Source organism: Pecten maximus, chromosome 3 (genome assembly GCF_902652985.1).
Source record: "Pecten maximus chromosome 3, xPecMax1.1, whole genome shotgun sequence".
NCBI classification, from domain to species: Eukaryota; Metazoa; Mollusca; class Bivalvia; order Pectinida; family Pectinidae; genus Pecten; species Pecten maximus.
In genome coordinates, this window is record NC_047017.1 from 33,967,334 (window position 1) to 33,994,050 (window position 26,717).

A 26,717-nucleotide genomic window follows, 5' to 3' on the forward strand; every position below is an offset into this window, starting at 1 on the left:
TTACTGAATGACATACGAGAAGTCTGTCACAGGCAGTCCAGAGCGATTAGAGTAAAGTGTCTTGCCCAAGGTCACAACCATGATAGCACAGACCGGCCCTTTTCTCAGCTTCCAGCGAGGCAGACGAGACACATAATTACGTGTAATTCTTGCTTAATTATATTATTTCGGGAATGTTAGGACAGAATTTGAATTTCTGGCATTGACTCTGATATTGTTGAATTTTATTTTGTACAAAAAGTTATGTGTTATAGAGCGGTATATATGCTGATTCAGTTTAAATGTGTCTGTAAGCTGCCCTACGTGCGATCTACCACCTGTAGACAGCAAGTCAATATTATTTCAACCCTTCAACTATTTATCTAGTTTTGACAAAAAAATCATTGTGTGAAAATATACACGCTCGAATTCCACTCCTCATTACCCAATATCTCACGTCGGATCTCCGGACAAAACCTGACCCCTATCAGTTGTCTATCTCCGAGCACTACTTCTGACCAGTCGCACTTGTCTTCTTGTAGGTGACCCAATATTCGGAGTGATACCTGTCCGGCCGGACGGACCATCAAGTGCTCACTGTGTTTGGATACTGGCGGCCAGTGTTTGGATAAATTATTTCGACCGATAGCCGAGATGACCAGCTCCAGATCGCATATCACTTTATGATGAGGGAAGGGCCTAGCCATTTTATGTGAATACTGCATAGGGAGAAAATGAGTGGCAGTTACCATAGGACCGCTTATTATGTATTTATAATATTGTCTGTGATTATCTGTCAGGTAAGTACCGTAATTAATGGATTTAATTGAAATAACATGAAGTCATCATGTAAAAAATATATGGAACGATAACGAATATAAACAATTTGATGACATTTTCAACTGGTGATTCTTAGTCCCAACATAAAGATATGGCAATCTGACTCCGGCTTCGTCAACGATCGTTACACTGATTCTTTAACTAAAGTATGTCCAAAGGAAGCATTATGAGACTTACGATCGAAAAACATTATTCGACTATTAAAAAAAATCTTCAAAATTTTATTATATTTCACAAAGGAAAGTGTCAGGAATGTTAACGAAACTAGTGTCTGCTAGCCAAAAATCTCGCATGTGATCTACAACTCGCGCTAAGTAAATTCGCGCCTTTTTTGACGGTAAACGTGTTATCGTCTGCTGGTGGCAATTGTGTAATATTTCCTGTTGCAGGCAGCCGGTGACCACCATGAAGGAGGGTTCATGGGAGAGGACGGGTCCAGATACATCTGGTCATTTGGTCAGTGGACCGGCTGTTCCGTAGAGTGTGGAGAGGGTAAGTAAAACACGGTCTGATGTAAGAAACACTAGCAGTGAGTAGCAACATACTAGTTGCAGGGACCCCCTCCCCCACCTCTGTCACAAGGACTTGACACGGTATATTAGTATTACAAATAAATTAAAGGCCACAGAAAAAAATATTACTGTGTGGATTAAACTGAAGTTTATATCCAATCACAAACTGCATTTCTATGAAAATCATTTTACACACAGAAAAAAATGGAACAGGTTTGATTAATCTGTTCTTTACAGTGTCCTAGATTATGTTTGCAAGATAAAAAAACAATCACCATACATGTGATGGCTGAAGGCCAGAACATTGTACTGGGAAAATCCTGCACATCTAATTAAGAATAATCAATGTTTACTAATTTCAAGTTTTTATACACTTTAGTCTTAATGAAAATACATTGTGTAATATATACCTTTCATATTAAAACGTTTAACTCATACAGCAGCTATTTTTGTCTTTGGATTGAGAACAACTATTTTTGTCAAAACATTTCAGCAACAATCTTTTATTTTTATATCTGTTATATCAAAGTTAAATAACTCTAATATTTTTACTTCCATTTGAACTTTTCAATTAAGTTTTTTTTTTAATTTTCCAATGACATTGTGAATATTTCATTCGTTTTGAAATTAAAATGTTAATATTTGTGATTTCATCATCCGTTGCTATCTATATCAGTCTATACAATTTAATCATTCAACATGTACAGCAGTCCATCTTTTAATTGATAAGAAGGATACAGATATGATGTACATCAAATATCAGCAAAATATCTTGATTGTCCACTTAGTAAAGGGAGATAATTAAGTATTTTTGGTGTGATCAATAAGTAAAATAAAATAAAGCAATATTAGCTGTTGTATATGCAGATTGAAAGAAAACAACAACTTAATACATCACAATCACTTTTATTATGCTATTGTAAGAATAGATTTCACATAATAGTTTTGAATATATAATTACAGTCAAACTTCGATGTTTCGAGGTTCAAGGGACTAACAGAAAAATTTTGAAACAGCGGGACTTCGAATTATTCATGGTTGACAATGGATCGGTGTTTTCTTGATAATAACCATATCTGTTAGCGTTACATGTCCTCGGTGTCTTCGTGTTGATCGTCGCCTGTCAGGCTCACATCGAAAAGTTTAGTTAATTTATACCTCAAACACAACAAAATAAAAATACTTTTCATTAATTTTACCTAAGCATTTTATTAATTAAACAAACTATGTATCGGTTACAAAACGCTTATATCACGTTTAACAGATAAAGCAAAAGAAGTACAATGCACACTTACGTAAGTCGTTAGGATTTTCTGCTAAAGACACATGCGTTTACGTTATGTGTATATAAGATATAAGAAACTTGACACTTTGAATATGAGTGAAGACATCGCTAATTGTTTGTGTTTAAAATTGGTACGCTTGTTTTATGGTTCCGTAAAATTTACTCACCGGCCACTGATTTCAATGGCGGCGAAGATTATCAGGGACGACTAACGAAATGCTTTACCGGAGTGATTAAATGTCATGGCTTCTAAATACACCTTTTATCCATCAATTTGGTCTGATTATTAATTAACCCCATGATCAGGAGTGACAACACACGCTATCGTTATCCCTATTGTCAGTCAGGGCATCTAGGGGAGAAGTGTGAAATCTTGCCGCGGGGGTCACGACCCAACACCTGTCCAGTGGTCAGTACAGGTAAATTTTTGTTCGAATCATGAGATGTCAATTACCTATGACATCATAGCTAACGGGCCATGAAAAAAGTTTGATACATCGAAAACTTCGATTTATAAAAATTTGAATCATGCATAGGTTCGTTAGTAGCGTTATATAGTAAGGAAATTCGGGACCAAGCAAAAAGTTTGATACAGCAAGAAATTTGAATCAACAAAGTTTGAATCATCGAGGTTTGACTGTAAAAAGAAATTCACAAATTACACATGTATTAGATATTAAAAACAATTTTGACTTAGTATTCGGGGATAAAGCCCCCGAAACATTTTTGAATTTTGCATTCTTTCAATCTTTTTAATGCATCAAATCAAACTTTTTTTTTGTAAACTTCAGGTAGGTGATTAAGGTTCAGGTAGGTAATGTAGGTTCAGGTAGGTAATGTAGGTTCAGGTAGGTAATGTAGGTTCAGGTAGGTGATGTAGGTTCAGTTAGGTGATGTAGGCTCAGTTAGGTGATGTAGGTTCAGTTAGGTAATGTAGGTTCAGGTAGGTGATGTAGGTTCAGGTAGGTGATTAAGGTTCAGGTAGGTAATGTAGGTTCAGGTAGGTGATGTAGGTTCAGGTAGGTGATGTAGGGTCAGGTAGGTGATGTAGGTTCAGGTAGGTGATGTAGGTTCAGGTAGGTAATGTAGGTTCAGGTAGGTGATGTAGGTTCAGGTAGGTGATGTAGGTTCAGGTAGGTGATGTAGGTTCAGGTAGGTGATGTAGGTTCAGGTAGGTAATGTAGGTTCAGGTAGGTGATGTAGGTTCAGGTAGGTGATGTAGGTTCAGGTAGGTAATGTAGGTTCAGGTAGGTTCAGGTAGGTAATGTAGGTTCAGGTACGTGATGTAGGCTCAGTTAGGTGATGTAGGTTCAGGTAGGTGATGTAGGTTCAGGTAGGTAATGTACTAGGTTAAGGGCGTTGATGTTTGTCCACTATTACAGACGTTTTGATTGTTGTACTGCAGCCGTGAGTTTATCAACTATACAGATGTTTAAATAGTTGTACTTCAAGTCTGGGTTTGTATAAGATTAGTTTAGGTTAAGTTTGTTAGCAGTACAGGATAAATAAAAATCCTCTACATGGGAATCAAATATACATCATAGATAATAATTGAATACATTTTTTGTGATAACAGTTTCTACAGAATTTCTGATTTATAATTATATAAAATATAAATGTTTTTGATCCCTTCAATGCCTGTCTAGTCTAGAGCAAAACATTTTTGTATAGAATTACAGAAATTTACACAGGTTCAGTGTAATGTGGTTGAGTCATAGATTGTGGGAAACATACCTCTAAACATAAAAAACAATTGTATCATATTTACTGGCAAACTTCATGCTGAAATAAAAAAAATGAAAATCTCAGTTTCATTTATTGTTACAATATTCAAAGGTGTTAAAATACAAAGATAAATTATATCACTAATCTGAGTCATGTATCATAAGTATATTAGGTATAATTCACATTCGAACCCCACACCCCTCTGGAGAATCCGCATTGAAACCGTAGGAATTGTTTATGATGTAATACTGTGATGATAAGATTAAATCATACCTATTTCTTTGTGAATTATTGCAGGTATCCAATTGCGACGGGTTTCGTGTGTAGACCTAAAAACCAGAGAAATGGTAGAACTGTCCTACTGTGAGAGAGATATCCAGCCTATAGACAGACAGAGGTGCAGTAACGGGCCTTGTACTAACCATCACATAGAGGACGCTGTGTAAGTCACCCATTTATAGAGGGCGCTGTGTAAGTCACCCATTTATAGAGGGCGCTGTGTAAGTCACCCATTTATAGAGGGCGCTGTGTAAGTCACCCATTTATAGAGGGCGCTGTGTAAGTCACCCATTTATAGAGGGCGCTGTGTAAGTCACCCATTCATAGAGGGCGCTGTGTAAGTCACCCATTCATAGAGGGCGCTGTGTAAGTCATGCATTTATAGAGGGCGCTGTGTAAGTCACCCATTCATAGAGGGCGCTGTGTAAGTCACCCATTTATAGAGGGCGCTGTGTAAGTCATGCATTTATAGAGGGCGCTGTGTAAGTCACCCATTCATAGAGGGTGCTGTGTAAGTCATGCATTCATAGAGGACGTTATGTAAGTCACCCATTCATAGAGGACGTTATGTAAGTCACTCATTCATAGAGGGCGCTTTGTAAGTCATCCATTCATAGTGGGCATTTTGTAGGTCACCCATTTATAGAGGGCGCTGTGTAAGTCACACATTCATAGAGGGCGCTGTGTAAGTCATCCATTCATAGTGGGCATTTTGTAGGTCACCCATTTATAGAGGGCAGTGTGTAAGTCACCCATGCATAGAGGGAGCTGTGTAAGTCACCCATTCATAGAGGGTGCTTTGTAAGTCATGCATTTATAGAAGATGTTACGTCAGTCACCCATTCATAGAGGGAGCTGTGTAAATCACCCATTCATAGAGGGCGCTTTGTAAGTCATCCATTCATAGAGAACACTGTAAGTCACCCATTCATAGAGGGCGCTGTGTAAGTCATATATCCATTCATAAAGGGTGCTGTGTAATTCATCCATTTATAGAGAACACTGTGTAAGTCATATAAAACCATTCGTAGAGGGCGCTGTGCAAGTCACCTATTCATAGAGGGCGCTGTGTAAGTCATCCATTTATGGAGAACACTGTAATTCACCCATTCATAGAGGGAGATCACCCACTTATACAATTTGTAAATGACACTGTAGTTAAAGTCAACTGCACATAATGCACTTTGTAATAAGTTGAGATCACCCACTTATAAATGACACTGTATAAGTCATACACTCATAGAGAATGCTGCGTAAACCACCCATATATAGAGGGTGCTGTGTAAGTCTACACAGAGATAGTTGATGGTTCTGTGTAAGTCACAACAGATGAATGGTGCTGTGTAAATCACCTACACATAGGGGTTACTGCATGTGTGTTATAAAATATTAACCTACTTGCACAGTTGCACATGACAGAAGGTGTGTAAGTCATCCACCTATAAGATGATGCTGGATGATGAATGGGCAGGAAAGTTTAGTAATTGACTATATGTCGTGAGGAGGTGAAGTGATACAAAACTGTACATGTATGTTTGATAGTTGTACTGAGTAGTGTGTGTGAGTTTTACAATATATATCAATATGGAATATTTACTTACAGACAGTGGACCCCGGGGGAGTGGGGGACGTGTTCCACCACCTGTGACATTGGGGATCAGGTAAAACAGGTCACCTGTATGGCTGTTGGAGAAGATGGTGCTTCAAGGTCAGTTAGTGATGACCTCTGTGTCAGGGCCTATGGACAGAAGCCAAAGTATATCCGTTCCTGTAATGAAGAAGTAGCCTGTCCGCAGTGGACTTCTTCAGGCTGGTCAAAGGTACGTGTCTCTGTGTGTCTTGATCTCAACATGTACAGCACACCTGAGTGCAGTTTGTAATTTAAAGCAAAGATGCCAGAGTTGTCTACCTTTATACATGTCTATAGTTACTCTGTATTTATACGGAAAACATGATGATTTGTATTTGTTTTGAATTAAAGTCATTTGTTAACTATGTGATTACAGTGTACAGCAGACTGTGGGATTGGGACTCAGACACGTCGAGTGTACTGTATACAACTGGCGCCCTCCGAGTCCTCCAACTACAGGATCCTCCCAGACAATATGTGCTCCCAGGAGGAGATTCCACCCAGTCAGCAGCAGTGTACGGACACGTCCTGTCAGAGTTCAGACTCACAACCTGATAGGGTAGGTGTGTTTTAGCTACTCAGGTGTGTACTTCGTACAGGACATAGACAAGTACAAGTTTTCAGTCCCCGACTGGTTCCCGAGGGTAATGGTTTCGCTTTGTGTCCGTCCGTCCGTCCGTCCGTCCGTCCGTCCTTCTGTCCTTCCACACTTAATCTTGTCCAGGCTCTATCTCCAAATTATCTGCTGGAGAACTGCAACCTGCCAATCTTGTTATTCATATGAATACTTTGTTATTGCTCTGGCGACATAATTTTGAAACAGATTTTGATCTTTCATATGTTTTGTGATGGCTTATGATGGGATTTGTATTGTTTGCTATGAACTGTTTATGGAGACATTTAAATTCAGTCCTATATATATGGGGAAGGCCATTTTCATAAGTTAAGTCCTGTTTTTATAGCGAAGGCCATACTTATGTTCATGTTGTCCCGTTTTTGAGTATTTCAGGATCACTTTGGTGTTTGCTAACTTGTCCACAAGAGGCTTCCATTAATGTGTCCGTGTGATACTTTCCTCCGATATAGACTTATTCCAAAAGATGGATAAGCTTTTCATAAATTTCATAATATGATCATGAGTGTATAATGTTCAATTGGTGCTGGATTTTTGTTTCCAATCCATCAATTCATATTATGGTAAGTAAACGGCCAAAAACTTGTACAAAGTGGTTTGTTGATAAGCAGGGTGACTTAAAAATGGATAGGAGTGACCTATTTGTTTTTGTTTTGTGGTTCAATACTATTCATTAAACTTAATACTTGTCTACTGTCAGGATAACAACTCTGGATCAAGGAATTGTGAGAACATGTTGTATGGCTGTTGTCGGGATGGCAGAACGGCATCATTAGGACCTGGATACCAAGGCTGCCCAAGTGAGGGTAAGTAAACTGTCTGAACAAATCTGGAGTCCGTGAACAGCTGGTGTGTTCTGAGGCCTGAAATCCCTGAACAGTTGATGTGTCCTACAAACAAATCATTGTTATGAGAAAATATAACCGTCTTCCCTCCCAATCTCGTATTTCTCTTTGAACCAATTGACCATCGATCCAGTCAAGTTAGAACAGCTGTATTATATACACTGGACTAGCATGCATTACATTTAGATTTTTGTCAGGTTTTCACCTAATTATAATTTTGATTATGTATGCAAACAATAGAAAACAGACCTTGAAACATGTTTACTGAACATCTCATTTTTTTGCAATACTGATCATTGAAGACATCCAAGTTGATAAAGATTATATGGGAGTTATGTCCCTTTGTACACACCTTTACACAATTTCATTTTCATTTATAGGGCAAAGAAGTAATTCTGAGAGTGTGGACATGAAACATGTCAAATTTTCGAGGCAATCTGCCCCTGTATCATAACACAGATAATACAAATACAATCACACAATATATAAACAGTACTAGACAACACAAAGATACAGTAAGACTAGTATTTTTGGTAGAAGTTGAAATAACAACCATACAAATTTGTCACACAAACATACATCTTCGGATTATTTCCCTTTACCTAGGATTAATTTCATCTCTTCTTCCTTGGGATAAAATTATTTTATCTGATAAGTTGTATCAGTTAAATTTTATCAGATCATAAGAGCTGTCTACAAGCCTGTTGATGGATGGATACACATAAAATGTCTGTATTCTTAACTATTTAAATTAAAGCTTTACAAACTTGAGTGCTTCGTAAAGTGTTTCCTACAGGGAAAGCACTTGTTGAATATATGCATCGTATATAGTGTATACACATGCCGGTTGCTAGCTGGAGGGATTGCCATGGCATCATGTACTCTCCTTAGTGTATCTCTGCTACTTAAAACTTTTATTAGTAAACATGTTTAACTTCTTGTTGATTTGTAAAAAAAAAATGCCTGAAATTGGTTATATCAACTGATTTAAAACATGAGTCATTGGCAGAATATAGCACAAAACATTTGTTCGTTGTCGAAGTTTAGTTGGTCCATAATAAGGAGAATTAAATCATAGTTAATAAAGCATTGATTTCTGTTTAACAGGCCATTACAATCCAATCAAATTTTTTTTTGCTCCGCTGTTATTTTTAACTTTATAAAGGAAGTAGGAAAAAAAAAGTTGATAAATGTTTTTTGTTCTGGGTAGTAATTGCTCCTGATTAGACCTAGGAATGCAGTCTGGGTGAGATTCTACATTCTAAAGTTGTTATCTGGCTGTCTAATTATACAGACATTAATCAAACACAGTTGTATGCACATGTTACAGAAATTAAAAAAAAATGATAAAAAGAGATAATTTTTTTGTCATTTTTAAGAACTTTGTTAAGTGTTGACGACGTTGTATCTTGCACCTGGCCCACGTAAGTTTTTTGTCATTTTTAAGAACTTTTTTAAGTATTGATGCACCTGGCCCACGTAACAAAGACTAAACGATGAGACCTATCTGATCACAACCAGTTATTGTATGTGTGCTAAGTTCTTATTTATAATTAGCTCATTATATTATGAAGCATGTCAGAAATTCCTGTGTGGCAAAGATTTTACTTCAAAATCTTCTTATAGGTGAAAGGGCTGTTGTTGAGGAATCTTTTAGAAAGACACTACAATAACATGTTCTTTTAGCAATACAGTCAAACCTCGTTGTCTCGAACTCTGATAATTCGAAGACTCTGTCAGACTTGAAGTAAAAGTGTCTTCTATTTACCAGCAAACCAAACAAAAATTTGATGTATTTACGTCACAAAAATATGTTAGGAGGAAGTGGCCGAGAGTTTTAGTGAATGGAAGAAATTTAGCAGACATGTCCTTGTTTGAGGTTGGGGGATTTAGTAGCACTCCACCACTCTGACCTGACCCTAATACAATCAGATGGAATCTACTTCCTAGCTAATCAGGACTGAAGAAGACCAGAAACTTATAAGAACCAACACCTGATGAATAATTAGGAATGTTTTTTTTTTTTTTTTGTACACAGAAGACAGCTTAAACCTTAAACGAGAGATTAGTCTTTTTATATTTAATGGAAGAAAAGATTCCCAGTAAGCACCTAAAAAGCAATGAACGATCTAAACCAAGCCAGCCAACATTACTACAGGCTTATAGTATGGATGCTGGCCAAACGACACAGAAACAGATTCAAATCTTCATGTGGATTCAAAATAAATGCTGCCAATCAGAGACAATTCCTAACACGGCCAATACTGGTGAAGTAATCATATAATTGTTTGGTCACTAATCTAGTCTCTCACTTCTGCTGTGATGACTGTGTCAAGTGATGACTATGAGGCCACATGATGAAACAACTCATTTGTCCTTTGAGATTTCAGAATATACGTACTGCTTAAGCATTGGAAAGATCTGAATTAAAGAAACGAGAGACAGATATTGTTAAATTAGTGATGGCTTGTTTTACACACTGCTATGTACTAATTGATCAGTGTTAATTAATGGATGGACATGTGCTGATGAGGAGTGAGATAAAAGACTGGGATTTATCTAGGGATGTGGTAATGGTCGAGAGGTTCTGGGACATTAAAACCATAGGACAGTCTGACATGAATGTGGTCTCTTTGTCTGGGAACAATGACTGCTGTAGAGGATGTTCTCTGTATCAAATTTTATTGTAGTTTTATGGTATGAGGGTCCAAATGCAAATGTGAAGAAAAAGATAAAATTCTAATTTTTTCACAATTGATACAGAATTTCCTATTTTTTTTGTTTAACTTATTGTTCTTCCTGGAGTTTTTCATTGTGTGCGTTCTGAATTTAAATCATCCATCTTTCTGATATATACTCATATTGTAATTACTGGGGCAGTGTGTTATAAAAGTTCAGACTTCTCTTAGGTCTATATTTATTGCTATAATTTAGACAGGATGGTTGGAAAAAAACACCAGTGTTTTTGATGCACTACATGCTTAGCAAAGGGTACAAGTTGTTAAAAAACAATTTCGTCTTTGACTCTTCAGAATAATAAGTATCAAATGATCTGAACCAAGCTAGGGGTTGTCTTTTTGAATAGCAGGATCCCATAAAATAGCTTATTTATCTCCAGTAGCTGCCTTGGCTCCTCCAGGTACAGGACTAGTACGTGGAGTCCATTAACAGAGGTTACAGCTAATCTCAGCTGTATTAACAGACTTACAATCCAGACAGATTTCAATAGAATTATAACATAATATTACTACTTCAAAGAGTCGAATTCCAATTTTATAGGAGCTAATGAACAAATTCAACAGATTTACGCAAAACCATCAGACTTTAAAGATGATATCGTGATGTATTTGAAAAAGATAAATATTTGTTTGGTTTATCATATTACATATGTATCAACAAGTTTGCTCTGTTTTGAAATCTTGATAAAGCGGTTGTATATTTATCTATTAAATTGGGAATTTGTAACCATTTGATAGTACTAAATGTTTTAAGCTGTAGATACAGAAGATATTTTACAGGACTATTACAGGACTGTTACAGGGATGGGTGAGCAATAAGAATGGAGCTATACACAACTCTGATGATCAATGGCTGACACAGGGATTTATCATTGGCTTATTTCATCACAGGTTTAGATTGGCTTGTAACCATTAAAAATCATTTGTTGTTTATTTATTTACGGATCATTGTTTACCATGCTAAACACCTAAAACAAAGCAGCTTGATTGGTTAAATATCTGTTACTTCATTTTACAAAAAAGTAAGATTTCTTTAAAACAACATTATGTATATAAATGTAACTAAATGAATTTTTGTATGGACAAATTTATTTGATATTCTGCATAAGGCACTGACACATTTAAACAAGGAGTACATGATACTGTTTCTTGTCAAGACTGACTAGATTTCCCCGTAATCATAAAATATACCTGTCTCCTGATGGGGATACTATTTACCTGTCTCTTGATGTAGATACAACGTACCTGTCTCCTGATGAGGATACAGTGTACCTGTCTCTTTATGAGGATACAATGTACCTGTCTCCTGATGTAGATACAATGTACCTGTCTCCTGATGAGGATAAAATGTACCTGTCTCCCTATGTGGATACAATGTACCTGTCTCCTGATGAGGATACAATGTACCTGTCTCCCTATGAGGATACAATGTACCTGTCTCCCGATGAGGATACAATGTACCTGTCTCCTGATGAGGATACAATGTACCTGTCTCCTGATGTAGATACAATGTACCTGTCTCTTGATGAGGATACTATGTACCTGTCACCTGATGAGGATACTATGTACCTGTCTCCTGATGAGGATACAGTGTACCTGTCTCCTGATGATGATACAATGTACCTGTCTCCTGATGGGGATACTATGTACCTGTATCCTTATGGGGAAACTATGTACCTGTCTACTAATTAGGATACAAAGTACCTGTTTCTTGATGAGGATACTTTGTACCTGTCTCCTGATGTGGATACAATGTACCTGTCTCTTGATGAGGCTACAGTGTACCTGTCTCCTGATGTAGATACAATGTACCTGTCTCCTGATGAGGATACAGTGTACCTGTCTCTTGATGAGGATATAGTGTACCTGTCTCCTGATGTAGATACAATGTACCTGTCTCCTGATGAGGATACTTTGTACCTGTCTCCTGATGAGGATACAATGTACCTGTCTCTTGATGAGGATACAATGTACCTGTCTCTTGATGTGAATACAATGTACCTGTCTCCTGATGAGGATACAGTGTACCTGTCTCTTGATGAGGATCAATGTACCTGTCTCCTGATGAGGATACAATGTACCTGTCTCTTGATGAGGATACAATGTACCTGTCTCTTGATGAGAATACAATGTACCTGTCTCTTGATTAGGATAGAATGTACCTGTCTCCCTATGAGGATACAATGTACCTGTCTCTTGATGAGGATACAATGTACCTGTCTCCTGATGAGGATACAATGTACCTGTCTCCCTATGAGGATACAATGTACCTGTCTCTTGATGAGGATACAATGTACCTGTCTCTTGATGAGGATACAATGTACCTGTCTCCTGATGAGGATACAATGTACCTGTCTCTTGATGAGGATACAATGTACCTGTCTCTTGATTAGGATAGAATGTACCTGTCTCTTGATGAGAATACAATGTACCTGTCTCCTGATGTAGATACAATGTACCTGTCTATTGATGTGGATACAATGTACCTGTCTCCCTATGAGGATACAATGTACCTGTCTCCTGATGAGGATACAATGTACCTGTCTCCTGATGTTGATACTTTGTACCTGTCTCCTGATGTAGATACAATGTACCTGTCTCTTGATTAGGATAGAATGTACCTGTCTCTTGATGAGAATACAATGTACCTGTCTCCTGATGTAGATACAATGTACCTGTCTATTGATGTGGATACAATGTACCTGTCTCCTGATGAGGATACAATGTACCTGTCACCTGATGGGGATACTATGTACCTGTCTCCTTATGGGGAAACTATGTACCTGTCTCTTGATGAGGATACTTTGTACCTGTCTCCTGATATGGATACTATGTATCTGTCTCTCGATGAGGATACAATGTACCTGTCTCCTGATGAGGATACAATGTACCTGTCTTTGAGAAGAGTACAATGTACCTGTCTCCTGGTTGTGATACTATATATGTACCTGTCTCATTAAATGATAAAATATGCTTGTCTCCTGATGCTTAAGAGGAAGCCCTTATAAGCCTAACAAACCCTACTGTTTTACAATCTGAATGCAAGCCACATGCAGTTGGTATAAAGTTATTGGCCTGTTATCGGCCTACAGATACCAACAGAACTGTGGCTGAATGAAACTTGAATTTGTTTGAAAATGTGTTTTATGTTTAATGGGAAATAAAGATATTTATAAACCCATCCTTCAGCATACTTATGGATTTATGTATAATAGCATAAACAAGCCTGGTTTTGTTGCCATCATTTAAATGTTTTAGAGGTGCATGTCAAGTCATCGTTTATGATCAATCAAATGTCGGGTGTATACATTACCTAGATGTATCACTGGTTCTCAATACTTAAACAGGCCTCAGTCACGTTGCTTATACAGGTACTCAGAAAATTATATATCATACTTATATCATTGGTTATGGGAACTTATCCTAATACATTGGTAAAAGAAAAAATCACTTAATGAGTTAACTGCTGTGCCTAATTTTTACAAACACGGAAACTAATGGTCTAAATTATACAATGAACACAATATTTAACACAAAAGTTTGTGTGAATTCACTGCATTTGTTTATATATATGCATGTCTGTGGTCATTAGTGAGAAATAAATTGTGCTACTTGTGAACCTGCAGACATTTCAAAAGAGTCTGTATGTAAATAGGTGCAATTTGAATGTGTTAATTGAGGTTCAGGAATTATAATTTTACCTGGTGTAATAGAAGATTGGACCTGTTTGTCGGTAGTTAAAATGAACATCTGCAGGCTAATACAACACTTATACTGTTTCACATTATGATAAATGTAAAAAGATATTGCTGTATATAATCTATTTGATGACAAGATTTAAGTTCAGTTTTAAGTATGTCCATGCATAATTGTAAAAGGATATTGCAGTATATTAATGGCAAATTTTAGGTTAGATTTGTCCACAATATGTTTATTTTTATGTCAATGATATATCTAGATTTGTGTCCACTATAAATCTGAGTGATTTTTTATTAATTCGTTGAGCAGGCCTTTTCACTAGCTTTATCACCTGGAGTAATGAAAAATACCCTGCCCATGCTGGGGGTCGAACTAGTGACCCTTTAACTCTTAATTAAGGCAAGCATCATACCACTAGTCTGAGTTAGTAAGGTGACCTTATTACTCTCCACCACCAGAAGGTTACTGATCAATTTCCTATTGATGTCAGATGACTTGATGTAGCTTTTCCTGTTGTACCTGTGATCATTTTTTTAAAAAGGTTTACCAGGAGATCACTATTTAATGTCTATATCACGTGCTTATGATCTCAAATTTTTTTCAGATAGTAAAAACATTTTGAAAAAAAATATTTTCCAAATTCAAACTTAGGTTTTGTGTAGAATATATATCTGTGAAATTACACACAGGAACTATATATATATACATGTACGCTGCTGATTAACTTTTACCTGAGTTTTTACCTGCCTGTGTAGTGAGTTGTGTGTACGTCCCATACACTGCCATAGGGTGCCACTTCTGTGGGGGTAGGCTAACAGCGTGGAACAGTCATTGGTGTAGTATCATTAGCGGCAGAAGCCACTGTAGATGAAAGGATGCGATGGAGGGTATCCTGTTTATGTTTCGTATGACAGACTAGCAGTTTTACCTTCAACATGGGTACCATGTCCTCGTTATCTACCCGTGATATTTTCTTTACACATTGGAGGATGATGTCACTGGAGTAGATACCTCAACCTTTCATTTTCTTCTTTTTCCTGTTTTTGTGTTTCTATTTATCTTCACGGCTTGAAAAGCATGAATCATTCAAAAAAGTATATTTGTATCTTATGGTATTCATGGGAAATCTTTCATGAGTGTATTTAAGGAGTGTGTTTTGTTTCACAAATGAGTGAGGATTACAACTAATATTTGGGATTAATTACGAAGCTGAAAATGAAGTCGCAGAAATTCTGGTTTTGTGTGGTATTATTGGTTATGTGTCTCAGTGTGTCGGAGGGAAGGAGAAAGGGAAGGAGGAACAGCAGATATCGTGGTTTTGTGCCGTACATATTGTCTCTATATGCTGACAAAGAAAGTCATAAAACAACAAAATCTCGTGTTAGTGTAACGAGAAATCCTAAGGAAGTTGTAATCGACCTCCAAAACTCCCGTCCTAAGGACCAGCCTACCAATCCGGTAACACAGCCTACCAAAAGTCCAATCCTGGGCTCTCCTCAGTATCAGACCCCTAAGCCTGTAAAAAGGGGTAAAGTTAGCCCCAGTAGGAGGCCATGTTCTTGAGCTAACACTGGTGACAACTAGTAGGCCAAAGGTTCCAGCCTCCAACTTTAGGCCTACCTGGCCTCCGGTCAGTTCTGTGATTGAATTGTCTGGAGTTGACCAATCAGATCCTTGGACAAGGTGGAAACAGGCTACAGGTAAATTTTTATTATAATATACATCGGTGTAGTATTTTACTGAATATTTTCATTAGATAATTTTCAGTAACTAATATTTTTCATTTAGGATTCATATTAATTTTTAACATTACTTTCATTGATGAAACATAATTCAATTCTTTTATAATAGACTATATTTTCATGATTTTGCTGATATCCCAGATTTTAAGATTTTATCGGGTATTAACATTCACCATGACATTCCTATTGGCACAAATTACTGACATGTTTGGCATGTTTATAGCTGCACATTTAACACGTAAATACTGCAATAATTTGTAGAGAAATAACAATGGGAGGTAGTAGGACAGACTATGTTTACCATCTGTTTGTAGGAAGTGATCAATATTACAAGGAGGACCTGATCTTGTGCACTGTTGCATAAATGACTGGGTTGTCATTTTGTGAGCAATAAAACTGTTATGATAAAAGTTATTTGAGTGTTCAGTGACGTTTAAAGAAGTGAAAGTTTGAAGTTACTGTAGGTAGGAGTCTGAATGTCTTCCCGAGTTCAGTGAGTTGTATCATCGGTCTGTGATGATTTTATAATTGATTGGCCACACATTGTGTATCTTTTAGTGAGTGATAATGTTAGATCTCGCTACATGAAGTTGGTGGCTATTGAACCTCTGCTATGATTAATATGTGGATCTCTGTAATACCACAATTGGAAGTTGAGGTCCATTGTATTCTGGGGCATTTTTACAGTGACAGCCATCTAGCTAGATACTAGAACTCAAATACAAGTCACCTTGTGAATACTTGGCGGGATGCATTGTCTTCATTCTGGGAGACAGTTGTAGATATTTTGAACTTGCCTAATATTTGGAGCAGTTACAACTGTAGCATGTCGCGTGGGACACCCGATCTGGGAAACATGGTCCCTGGGAAGGGCAGATTGACAGCTCCGTAACCCTAGCTCTGACTGGTGTTTTGTCCACCTGTCATCTTGGCCTATCATTACCATAACGTAGCCTTCTCTACCCTAATCCCTCAATGATTTGCTGATTTCTTGATTTCAACTGATCGCTTTGAAGTTTTCAATTACACCAGGCAACCGTTTGCTACCAATACTGACAGAAGATTTGGACATGATCAAGTTTCAAAGAAGATGCCTGATTTTGTCTTTTAATTCCTTTGTTAAAACAATTAACAACTGTTTGTGAATGGCCGATAATTAAGTGTTTGACTCTTCAACTTACTTAATATCCAAGGGTTATCGGCCAGACTCTATGTAGTTAGGTAGTGGGTGTTGTCTATTTTGATATATTGTGTCCTTGGCTTTAGTTTGATGGAGTGTAAAATTAAGTTCCTTAGTTAAACCTGATCACTGAGATTCCAAAGAAAATTTGGTAGCAGCATGTTGGAACAGCTTGATTTCAGTTTGTGATTTGGCTGGCCCAAAATGAAACTGTAAATCATGTGGATATTAATGAGGTTAGAGTCGGTATAAATAGAACAAATTATGAATATTTGTTCAGATAGAAACTAGAATTGTGCCTTTGCTCCTTACCAATTAAACTCCTTTTAAGTTAGCAGTCGCAAACTTATATCAAGTTAAATGTCTTGAGATTTGTGGATTTGTTATGGTTGACATTATCAAGAAACGTAGAAAATAATTATGATGGATGGTAAAATATGAACTTATGATTGACAGCACAGGGAAATGTGAGTTTGTTTCATATGGTCTCAAAGTATATTATTTAAAAGATCATATTTTTATATGGTGTTTAAAGAGGATTAAATTTCATAGATGGTGTCAAAAACTTGCATTTTTAAGACCTAGGGCAAAGCGTTAACTATTTGACGGTGTTAAAAATTACAATAAAAAGACTGCTTATTATTTTCAAAGAGACTTTAATCAGATCAGATTCCCTGAAGCCACCAATGTTTTTTTGATGTGGTGATACAATTTTTGATTTGAAAATGCAATTTTTTGAAAAGAACTAAATGTCCTAAGTAGATGTGTGATATCCTCATTGATGTGATACATAATGGAACATGTGTGATACATAATGGAACATGTGTGATACATAATGGAACATGTGTGATACATAATGGAACATGTGTGATACATAATGGAACATGTGTGATACATAATGGAACATGTGTAATACATAATGGAACATGTGTAATACATAATAAAACATGTGTAATACATAATGGAACATGTGTAATACATAATGGAACATGTGTAATACAAAATAGAACATGTGTAATACATAATAGAACATGTGTAATACATTGAATCCGTGTAATATATACTATAGAACATGTGTAATACATAATTGAACATGTTGAATGCATAATAGAACATGTGTAATACAAAATAGAACATGTGTAATACATAATAGAACATGTGTAATACGTAATAGAATATGTGTAATACGTAATAGAATCCGTGTAATATATACTATAGAACATGTGTAATACATAATGGAACATGTGTAATACAAAATAGAACATGTGTAATACATAATAGAATCCGTGTAATATATATTATAGAACATGTGTAATACATCATACATTATACTACATAAAAGTATATTTGTAATACATTATGATACAATTATGTAAACTAACATGGCGATAGCTGATACTTGAAATATCTGCTGAGTTAAGATCATATTGCTCAATGTTTCTATTTATAAAACCAAAAATTAACGGTTCTAAGAGAATAAAACAGTTGGTCAAAGAACTTTCAATGAATTTCACACGTACATCATTGATGGAAATACAACACATTTCTATTAGGTACAGAACCTGTCTAAACAGAACACAACATGATCTACTGTGTATTACAAAACCTGTCTATACAGAAAATAACCTGATTCACTGTGTATTACAAAACCTGTCTATACAGAACACAACCTGATCCACTGTGGATTACAAAACCTGTCTATACAGAACACAACCTGATCAACTGTGTATTACATCACCTGTCTATACAGAACACAACCTGATCCACTGTATTACAAAACCTGTCTATACAGAACACAACCTGATCCACTGTGTATTACATCACCTGTCTATACAGAACACAGTCTGATCCACTGTATTACAAAACCTGTCTATACAGAACACAGCCTGATCCACTGTATTACAAAACCTGTCTATACAGAACATAACCTGATCCACTGTGTATTACAACACATGTCTATATGGACACAGCCTGATCCACTGTATTACAACACATGTCTGGACAGAACACAACCTGATCCACTGTGTATTACAAAACCTGTCTAAACAGAACACAACCTGATCTGCTGTGTATTACAAAACCTGTCTATACAGAAAATAACCTGATCCACTGTGTATTACAAAACCTGTCTATACAGAACACAGTCTGATCCACTGTATTACAAAACCTGTCTATACTGGACACAACCTAATCCACTATATATTATAACACCTGTCTAGACAGAACATAGCCTGATCCAGTGTGTATTACAACACCTGTCTATATGGACACAGCCTGATCCACTGTGTATTACAAACACCTGTCTATTCAGAACACAGCCTGATACACTGTGTATTACATCACCTCTCTATACAGAACACAACACAGTACATATGTTTTGTTGGATGTACTTTCTATAAAGCAGGTATTAAAGATAGACTTTCCAGTTTTTCAGGTTGTTAAAGGGAAAAAAATCTTTTAATTTTCGTGACAACCTCCAATATCTATTTGCAGTTTAAAACATTACAGCAATTTGAGTTTGTTCTCAATTGTGAGTGTCAGTATCACAAGTTGTATCTCATATGTGAATGCCTTCCTTTTGTGCATTTAAGCATGAAAGTGTGTCATTTTGGAATCCTAAATTTCCTTCACTTACTGGCTGACATAGTTCGGGATCAAGCTGTTAGGCTGTGAATGGATACTCGCCCGTATATTTTTGTTGCATGTTTTTTGGGGTTTTATTTTCTATACATGAATATGAGATCAGGAGAGGCATAAAGCTTGACATAGTATAATTTCCTATAGGTTTTATGAGGAGAAAAATGTGGTATATGTGCAATGAATATTTGTGTTTGATAGAGAAGTTTAAGGGACTTTAATACCTTCTGCTGTCTATCACAGAGGTTTCAGTTGAATGAGGTAGGCTGGGGTTTTATCCGAGTTCTTCAGAAACTTAATTTCTTTGTAAATTAAATTAAGTAAAATTGAACAGGTGTGGAGCACCCCTTAGTGATGAAAGTTTTAATTTGTGGTACAGGAGGCAAAGACAGACTTACTGTCTGTCAGCTTACAATGATTACATCATAACATCTCTGCTCTGCTGTGAATTTACATTTCTTGGTCCAGTGGATTTTCTCTTATTATTCCTACATGAGTAACTGATGTCCAACAGAGGCAGACGAGACGGGGTGTCCTTGCCCAGACTAGGAAGACTGTCAATAGTTATCAGACATATAACATTGGAAATACAGTTTTTAGGTGTAATTACATTAAACATATTGGCAATCCTTAGTCTGTACAAAACTAGTCTGGGAAACCTCTTATGATATCTTATGACCTCTAACAATCTAAGAGTGGATGTAATAAACAGGATGTTGGGAGACTGGACAATTATGATCAGCTGATGACCCATGGGAGATGTGATTATCTGGGAGGTTGAGAGTCTGGCCGATTCTGGCTACCTCTAGTGAGCCGATGACCAATGGGAGACGGCATTATCCAAGATTTGGAGAGTCTGGACAATTCTGGCTACCTTTAGTGAGCATATAATTTATGACCCATTGGGAAAGGGGATTTTCTGGGATATTTGGTGACCTAGGAAATGGAAGAACATATTAAACTCTGTGAAATGCCAGTGATCTAGTTATATATGGAGTAAGGGTACAATATTCATAGGAAGGTCACTACATATTTACAGTATAGATTTTATCAAATATCTTGTGACAGAAAAGGTGTTCATAAATCTATGCATACATATTTAACCTATATACTGCCTAAATAGAGCTCTTGTATGGATATTGGTTAGCTACAATGACCAGTCTAAATGTAGCCTGAAATTGTAATAAAGAGAGCAGATATATTGATGATAAGAATGAGGTGAAAGTTAGGTGTGGAGAGTAAGGTAGTTAGTGTACAACTTCGTACCACAACTAGTGTGTGGCTAATTCACCTCTTATCTCTCATTGGAGAAACATAAAGGAACCACTCAGGTGGAAGTTTCTTCCAACAAAAAACTTATGTTTTATTCCTATTTAGGATCAATCTGTGGGAATTTATTTGACACAAATGCTGTAGTCTACAGGTTATTTTAGGATAAACAATAAAAGATAGGAATCACTTGTGTTGTCTTTTTGTGTTAAATTTTGTTCACTCTCACTTTTTGGAAAATTGTATTATAAGCGCTGCAATGAGGCATGTTTTTCAACACAAAAGATATCCCCTGATGTGACAGACATGTCAGAAAAAGGGTTTTAATTGGACAAATTAACAAATTTCTGACTGGTGTTTGTACCTAACTGAGATCATTGACATGTCAACCCTCACCCCTGGTATACAAAGTGCTGGTTCATCCCATTCATACTTCAATAATTGTCCCCTATTATCACTTGTATCTGCTTAACTGCTAGATATCCTCAAAATCAGTTTTTGCAAGTTCAGGAATTTTCTAAATAATTAGGATTTTAAAAATACATACAATTATTGAATGTAGAATGATGTCACTTTTTTTCTCCCAAATTCTTTGAGTTGAAGTCAGATTGTTATAACATGAAATCCTTGAGTAGAATCTGGTCGAGTCAAACACTTTTTCCAGGTCAATGACAAATTGAAGGGGAGATAACTCTTGACATACAAGGTGTAAAGTAGCCTACATCCCTAAAGGAGTTGACTCAGTTCTATTATAACAATGTTGTATAAGAGGTAGCTATATGTTATCTATTCTTACCTAAGGTATTGTTTGTTTAATTTGTACCTGAATTAAAGCTGCCTGGGAACTTACAGGTATATACAATTTGTATGTTACATTTGGCATTAATTAGTACTTCCCAGTTTGATGTTCGAGTTTGGCACTCAGCCTGTTAGTATGCCAGTCCTTAATAACATTTATATACAAGGTGTATGTGTAAACAAATATGTGGAACCTGTCTGCTTTATTGAGCACAATAAAATATTGTTTTTATGCTAGTATTTCTGAATTTGACATCTTGGAAATACTGATCTTTTTTTTCGGCAAACAAACTACATCGTTTGGGGGGGTACATATTATGGCCTCATCTCGTACCATGACAGCAGCTCTGTTTCTGACGGATTCATTGTACATTTATGGTTAAACACCTGGGTTTTAAATATGAGATATCATTATTTATCATTTGTTTTGTAAAGAAAACATATTAATGTTACATGAAGAAACTCCTGAGTTATATTTGTATAACATGGTGGGATACCTTATTTACAGGTTCCTATGATAAAGATTGTGACTGGCTAGTACAAGTATTTTATGTGTAAGTAAGTGAATTATCATGAAAACTGTAATGAATCTCAGTGGGATGATTAGACATCATTTCCTGAGACCATTATTATCTTCGCCATCAGCCCAATGTAGACTGAGGTTCAAAGCCTTCTCGACTGGAGTCGGCCTGATTGTGCCACTACGGAGAACTCATTATTCTCTAATGCTTATCTGTTAAGTCATTAACCTGTTAAATGTATTGTATCCATTTGTTTTTTCTTTTATCAAGACAGTCAATTAGGTTCAAAATTATACTGCCTTCAAATTCCATGTCTTTGTATAATAAAAGGATCGTCATTTTTGGTACCGTTTTTGGTACCGACTCAGTTCCAGAGGAATATTAGTGTCATCCAGGTCATCACCATATAAAGTGGCAGAGGACAAAGGATGATTGACAGATGACCAGTATATATTGATAAGGATGTTATATGTCTGTTACAATTTCTGGGTTTCACTTCTCAATATACTTAGGCAAAAAGACAATGCAGAATTTTTGAATGTTAGATTGAATTAAACAAGTCAAAATTAAAGAAAATATATGAAGTGAATAGAAAATGGATTACTGTAATCAGTTTTCACAACTTTGTAATATATCCGATTATTTAATACAGGATTTCTTGTCTTCTTCGTGGTTAGAATTTTCATAACCTTGTAATATCCAGTGATTTAATTCAGGATTTCTTGTCTTGTTCTTGTTTAGAATTTTCATATCCTTGTAATATCCAGTGATTTAATTCAGGATAACTGGTCTTGTTCTTGTTTAGAAGTTTCATAACCTTGTAATATTCAGTGGTTTGATTCAGGATTTCTTGTCTTGTTCTTGTTTAGAATTTTCCTAACCTTGTAATATCTAGTGATTTAATTCAAGATTACTTGTCTTATTCTTGGTGTGAAATGAACCTATAAAGAAAACATTTAAACAGTTTATGTCAAGTGGCTGCTAGGTGATGTTGTATGGAGGACAGTGATGTTGAAGGTGATGGTGTTAAGTGTTGTACCAGAGCGTTTGATTACCTTACAAGTGTGTCTATCAAAGAGATTCAGATCCTCTATTACATCTTCAGTGTCTGTGGTAATCAGGTCTCGGACCCTCCACTCCCTAACTCTGCAGATTCCCGATTCCATTTCTGGAACCACACATACCAAGGATTACTGTGGTATTTCTACTGCCTAAAGTTACTTATTTCTTATCTCTTTAAAAAGTTGTATGCTGGGATAAGTATTTATTTGGTTTAGAAGCTGCAAGTTGATCTAATAATACTGTGAGTTACTTAGACTTTAGTAAGTAATACATGTATCATAGGTCTAACACACGTTATACTGACGAGTACTAAATCAGTTACAAACTTACATCACAGATGATAAAACTGCGTGAGGCATAAAGCTCAACCCTAAAAAAAATTGAAAACGAGGATCATATCTGTTAATAATTTTGACTGAGAAATGGCTTACATTAAAGATAAGTTATAACCTTTTGACTCCTTTTCTGCAGATCTAGTCCTCCTGTACAGGAACATACCATAATAGATATAAATATACTCCTATGATCGAACCACATCAACAAACCACTCATATTGCAAGCTAAATATAGTTTGACAAATAGTGACAGTATACTTTTTTTCTCAAAAATGGTGGGAGCATAATAAGTTTTTATTGGCAAGTTTTGCAATGTGATAAGGTGCTACCCCTACTGATGCTGGATTCTGTCTCTGCTGTAAGACTGATCCTGGATTCTGTCTCTGCTGTAAGACTGATCCTTGATTCTGTCTCTGCTGTAAGACTGATTCTGGATTCTGTCTCTGCTGTAAGACTGATGCTGGATTCTGTCTCTGCTGTAAGACTGTGATGGTGGATTCTGTCTCTGCTGTAAGACTGATGGTGGATTCTGTCTCTGCTGTAAGACTGATGGTGGATTCTGTCTGCTGTAAGACTGATGCTGGATTCTGTCTCTGCTGTAAGACTGATGTTGGATTCTGTCTCTGCTGTAAGACTGATGCTGGATTCTGTCTGCTGTAAGACTGATCCTGGATTCTGTCTCTGCTGTAAGACTGATGCTGGATTCTGTCTCTGCTGTAAGACTGATGCTGGATTCTGTCTCTACTGTAAGACTGATCCTGGATTCTGTCTCTTCTGTAAGACTGATTCTGGATTCTGTCTCTGCTGTAAGACTGATGCTGGATTCTGTCTCTGCTGTAAGACTGATGCTAGATTCTGTCTCTGCTGTACGACTGATGCTGGATTCTGTTTCTGCTCTAAGACTGATGCTGGATTCTGTCCCTACTGTAAGACTGTGATGTTGGATTCTGTCTGCTGTAAGACTGATGCTGGAGTCTGTCTCTGCTGTAAGACTGATGCTGGATTCTGTCTCTTCTGTAAGACTGATGCTGGATTCTGTCTCTGCTGTAAGACTGATGCTGGTTTCTGTCTCTGCTGTAAGACTGATGGTGGATTCTGTCTGCTGTAAGACTGATGGTGGATTCTGTCTCTACTGTAAGACTGATGCTAGATTCTGTCTCTGCTGTAAGACTGATGCTGGATTCTGTCTCTGCTGTAAGACTGATCCTGGATTCTGTCTCTGCTGTAAGACTGATGCTGGTTTCTGTCTCTGCTGTAAGACTGATGGTGGATTCTGTCTGCTGTAAGACTGATGGTGGATTCTGTCTCTACTGTAAGACTGATGCTAGATTCTGTCTCTGCTGTAAGACTGATGCTGGATTCTGTCTCTGCTGTAAGACTGATCCTGGATTCTGTCTCTGCTGTAAGACTGATGCTGGATTCTGTCTCTGCTGTAAGACTGATCCTGGATTCTGTCTCTACTGTAAGACTGATGCTGGATTCTGTCTCTGCTGTAAGACTGATGCTAGATTCTGTCTCTGCTGTAAGACTGATGCTGGATTCTGTCTCTTCTGTAAGACTGATGCTAGATTCTGTCTCTGCTGTAAGACTGATCTTGGATTCTGTCTCTGCTGTAAGACTAATGCTGGATTCTGTCTCTGCTGTAAGACTGATGCTGGATTCTGTCTGCTGTAAGACTGATCCTGGATTCTGTCTCTGCTGTAAGACTGATGCTGGATTCTGTCTCTGCTGTAAGACTGATGTTAGATTCTGTCTCTGCTGTACGACTGATGGTGGATTCTGTGTCTGCTGTAAGACTGATGCTAGATTCTGTCTCTGCTGTACGACTGATGGTGGATTCTGTGTCTGCTGTAAGACTGATGGTGGATTCTGTGTCTGCTGTAAGACTGATGCTGGATTCTGTCTCTGCTGTAAGACTGTGATGGTGGATTCTGTCTCTGCTGTAAGACTGATGGTGGATTCTGTCTCTGCTGTAAGACTGATGGTGGATTCTGTCTCTGCTGTACGACTGTCCTGGATTCTGTCTCTGCCGTAAGACTGATGCTGGGTTCCCCTTTTTAAGACAGTTGCTCTGTTACATATAAAATCCCAGCCCTGTACATCAATATCAAGTCAATACTTTGTCTGGTTACTTACAGTTTCCCAATAGACAGGTCATCACTCATCTCTGTAGATTGGTCAGAAACTTGACAGTTTGGGAATTAAAGGTCAACATTCTGTTTGTTGAGATATTGAACTGAAAATTGATGAAAGGATCACCCTGAGGGGGGAGGGGGGGGGGGGGGGGGGGGGTGTTCTCCCTCTGTCCTGTAGCCATGTTCATTCCTAGACTTAATTCACACAATGATAAAGGAGCATATTATCTCAGACAAGTTCGAGTTTTAATAGATACATGTAATTGGTTAAACTTTCAAATTGTATTAATTGTATTTCAGGAAATCAAAATGCAGACGAACTTTGATGTTTCTGTCTAGAGAAAAGAGTTGCTGCCAAAATTGTCTTAATATCTATGTAATGTTACCACACCCTTTTCAAATATTCTAAATCACCACTGGAGAGGTAACAGAAGTTGAGGATTACCTATCTAAAGTGAGCTGATATATGGATTGTTTTGGATGTTATTACTGTCTGGGAGATGATTTCTCTCTGATAAGTTTGTGTATCTGGCCAGGATCTGACCTCATAAATCCCATGGGTATAGTAAGATCTTTACTGATAAAGGCTGGAGGGTCCCACACTGGCAGTGATGGTGCCATGTTGTACAGGGTCCATATTGGTTTGGACAATAGTTCCAGGTTTGTAGATTTCATCAGCCTATATCAAGTAAATATTAAATTTCCTTTCCAAAAAAAAAAAAAAAAGAATTAACCAATTGACTTTTGATACAAAAAGAAAGTCATTAAAGACAGAAATGTCATAAATACAGAAAAAAAATGGCAAATTTTTAAATGGCTGAATATTAGTACTTATGCGACAAATTACTTGTATACAGTATGGTGTGTATGAG

General features: G+C 36.9%; 1 protein-coding gene across 4 annotated transcripts in view; it reads left to right on the forward strand.

Annotated features, from left to right (window-relative positions):
* Positions 1-533: 533 nt before the first annotated feature.
* The window catches only part of LOC117323968 (papilin-like), a 142,633-nt gene continuing 116,449 nt past the window's right edge, over positions 534-26,717 (forward strand). The window contains exons 1-6 of one of the 4 annotated variants that reach the window (XM_033879533.1): positions 534-779; positions 1,209-1,311; positions 4,639-4,783; positions 6,224-6,440; positions 6,627-6,809; positions 7,585-7,690. In XM_033879533.1, the coding sequence (XP_033735424.1) occupies positions 714-779; positions 1,209-1,311; positions 4,639-4,783; positions 6,224-6,440; positions 6,627-6,809; positions 7,585-7,690 (820 nt within the window). In that variant the 5' untranslated portion in view covers positions 534-713. The remainder of the gene's footprint in view (positions 780-1,208; positions 1,312-4,638; positions 4,784-6,223; positions 6,441-6,626; positions 6,810-7,584; positions 7,691-26,717) is intronic. The other 3 variants (XM_033879534.1, XM_033879535.1, XM_033879536.1) reach the window with 3 other exon arrangements.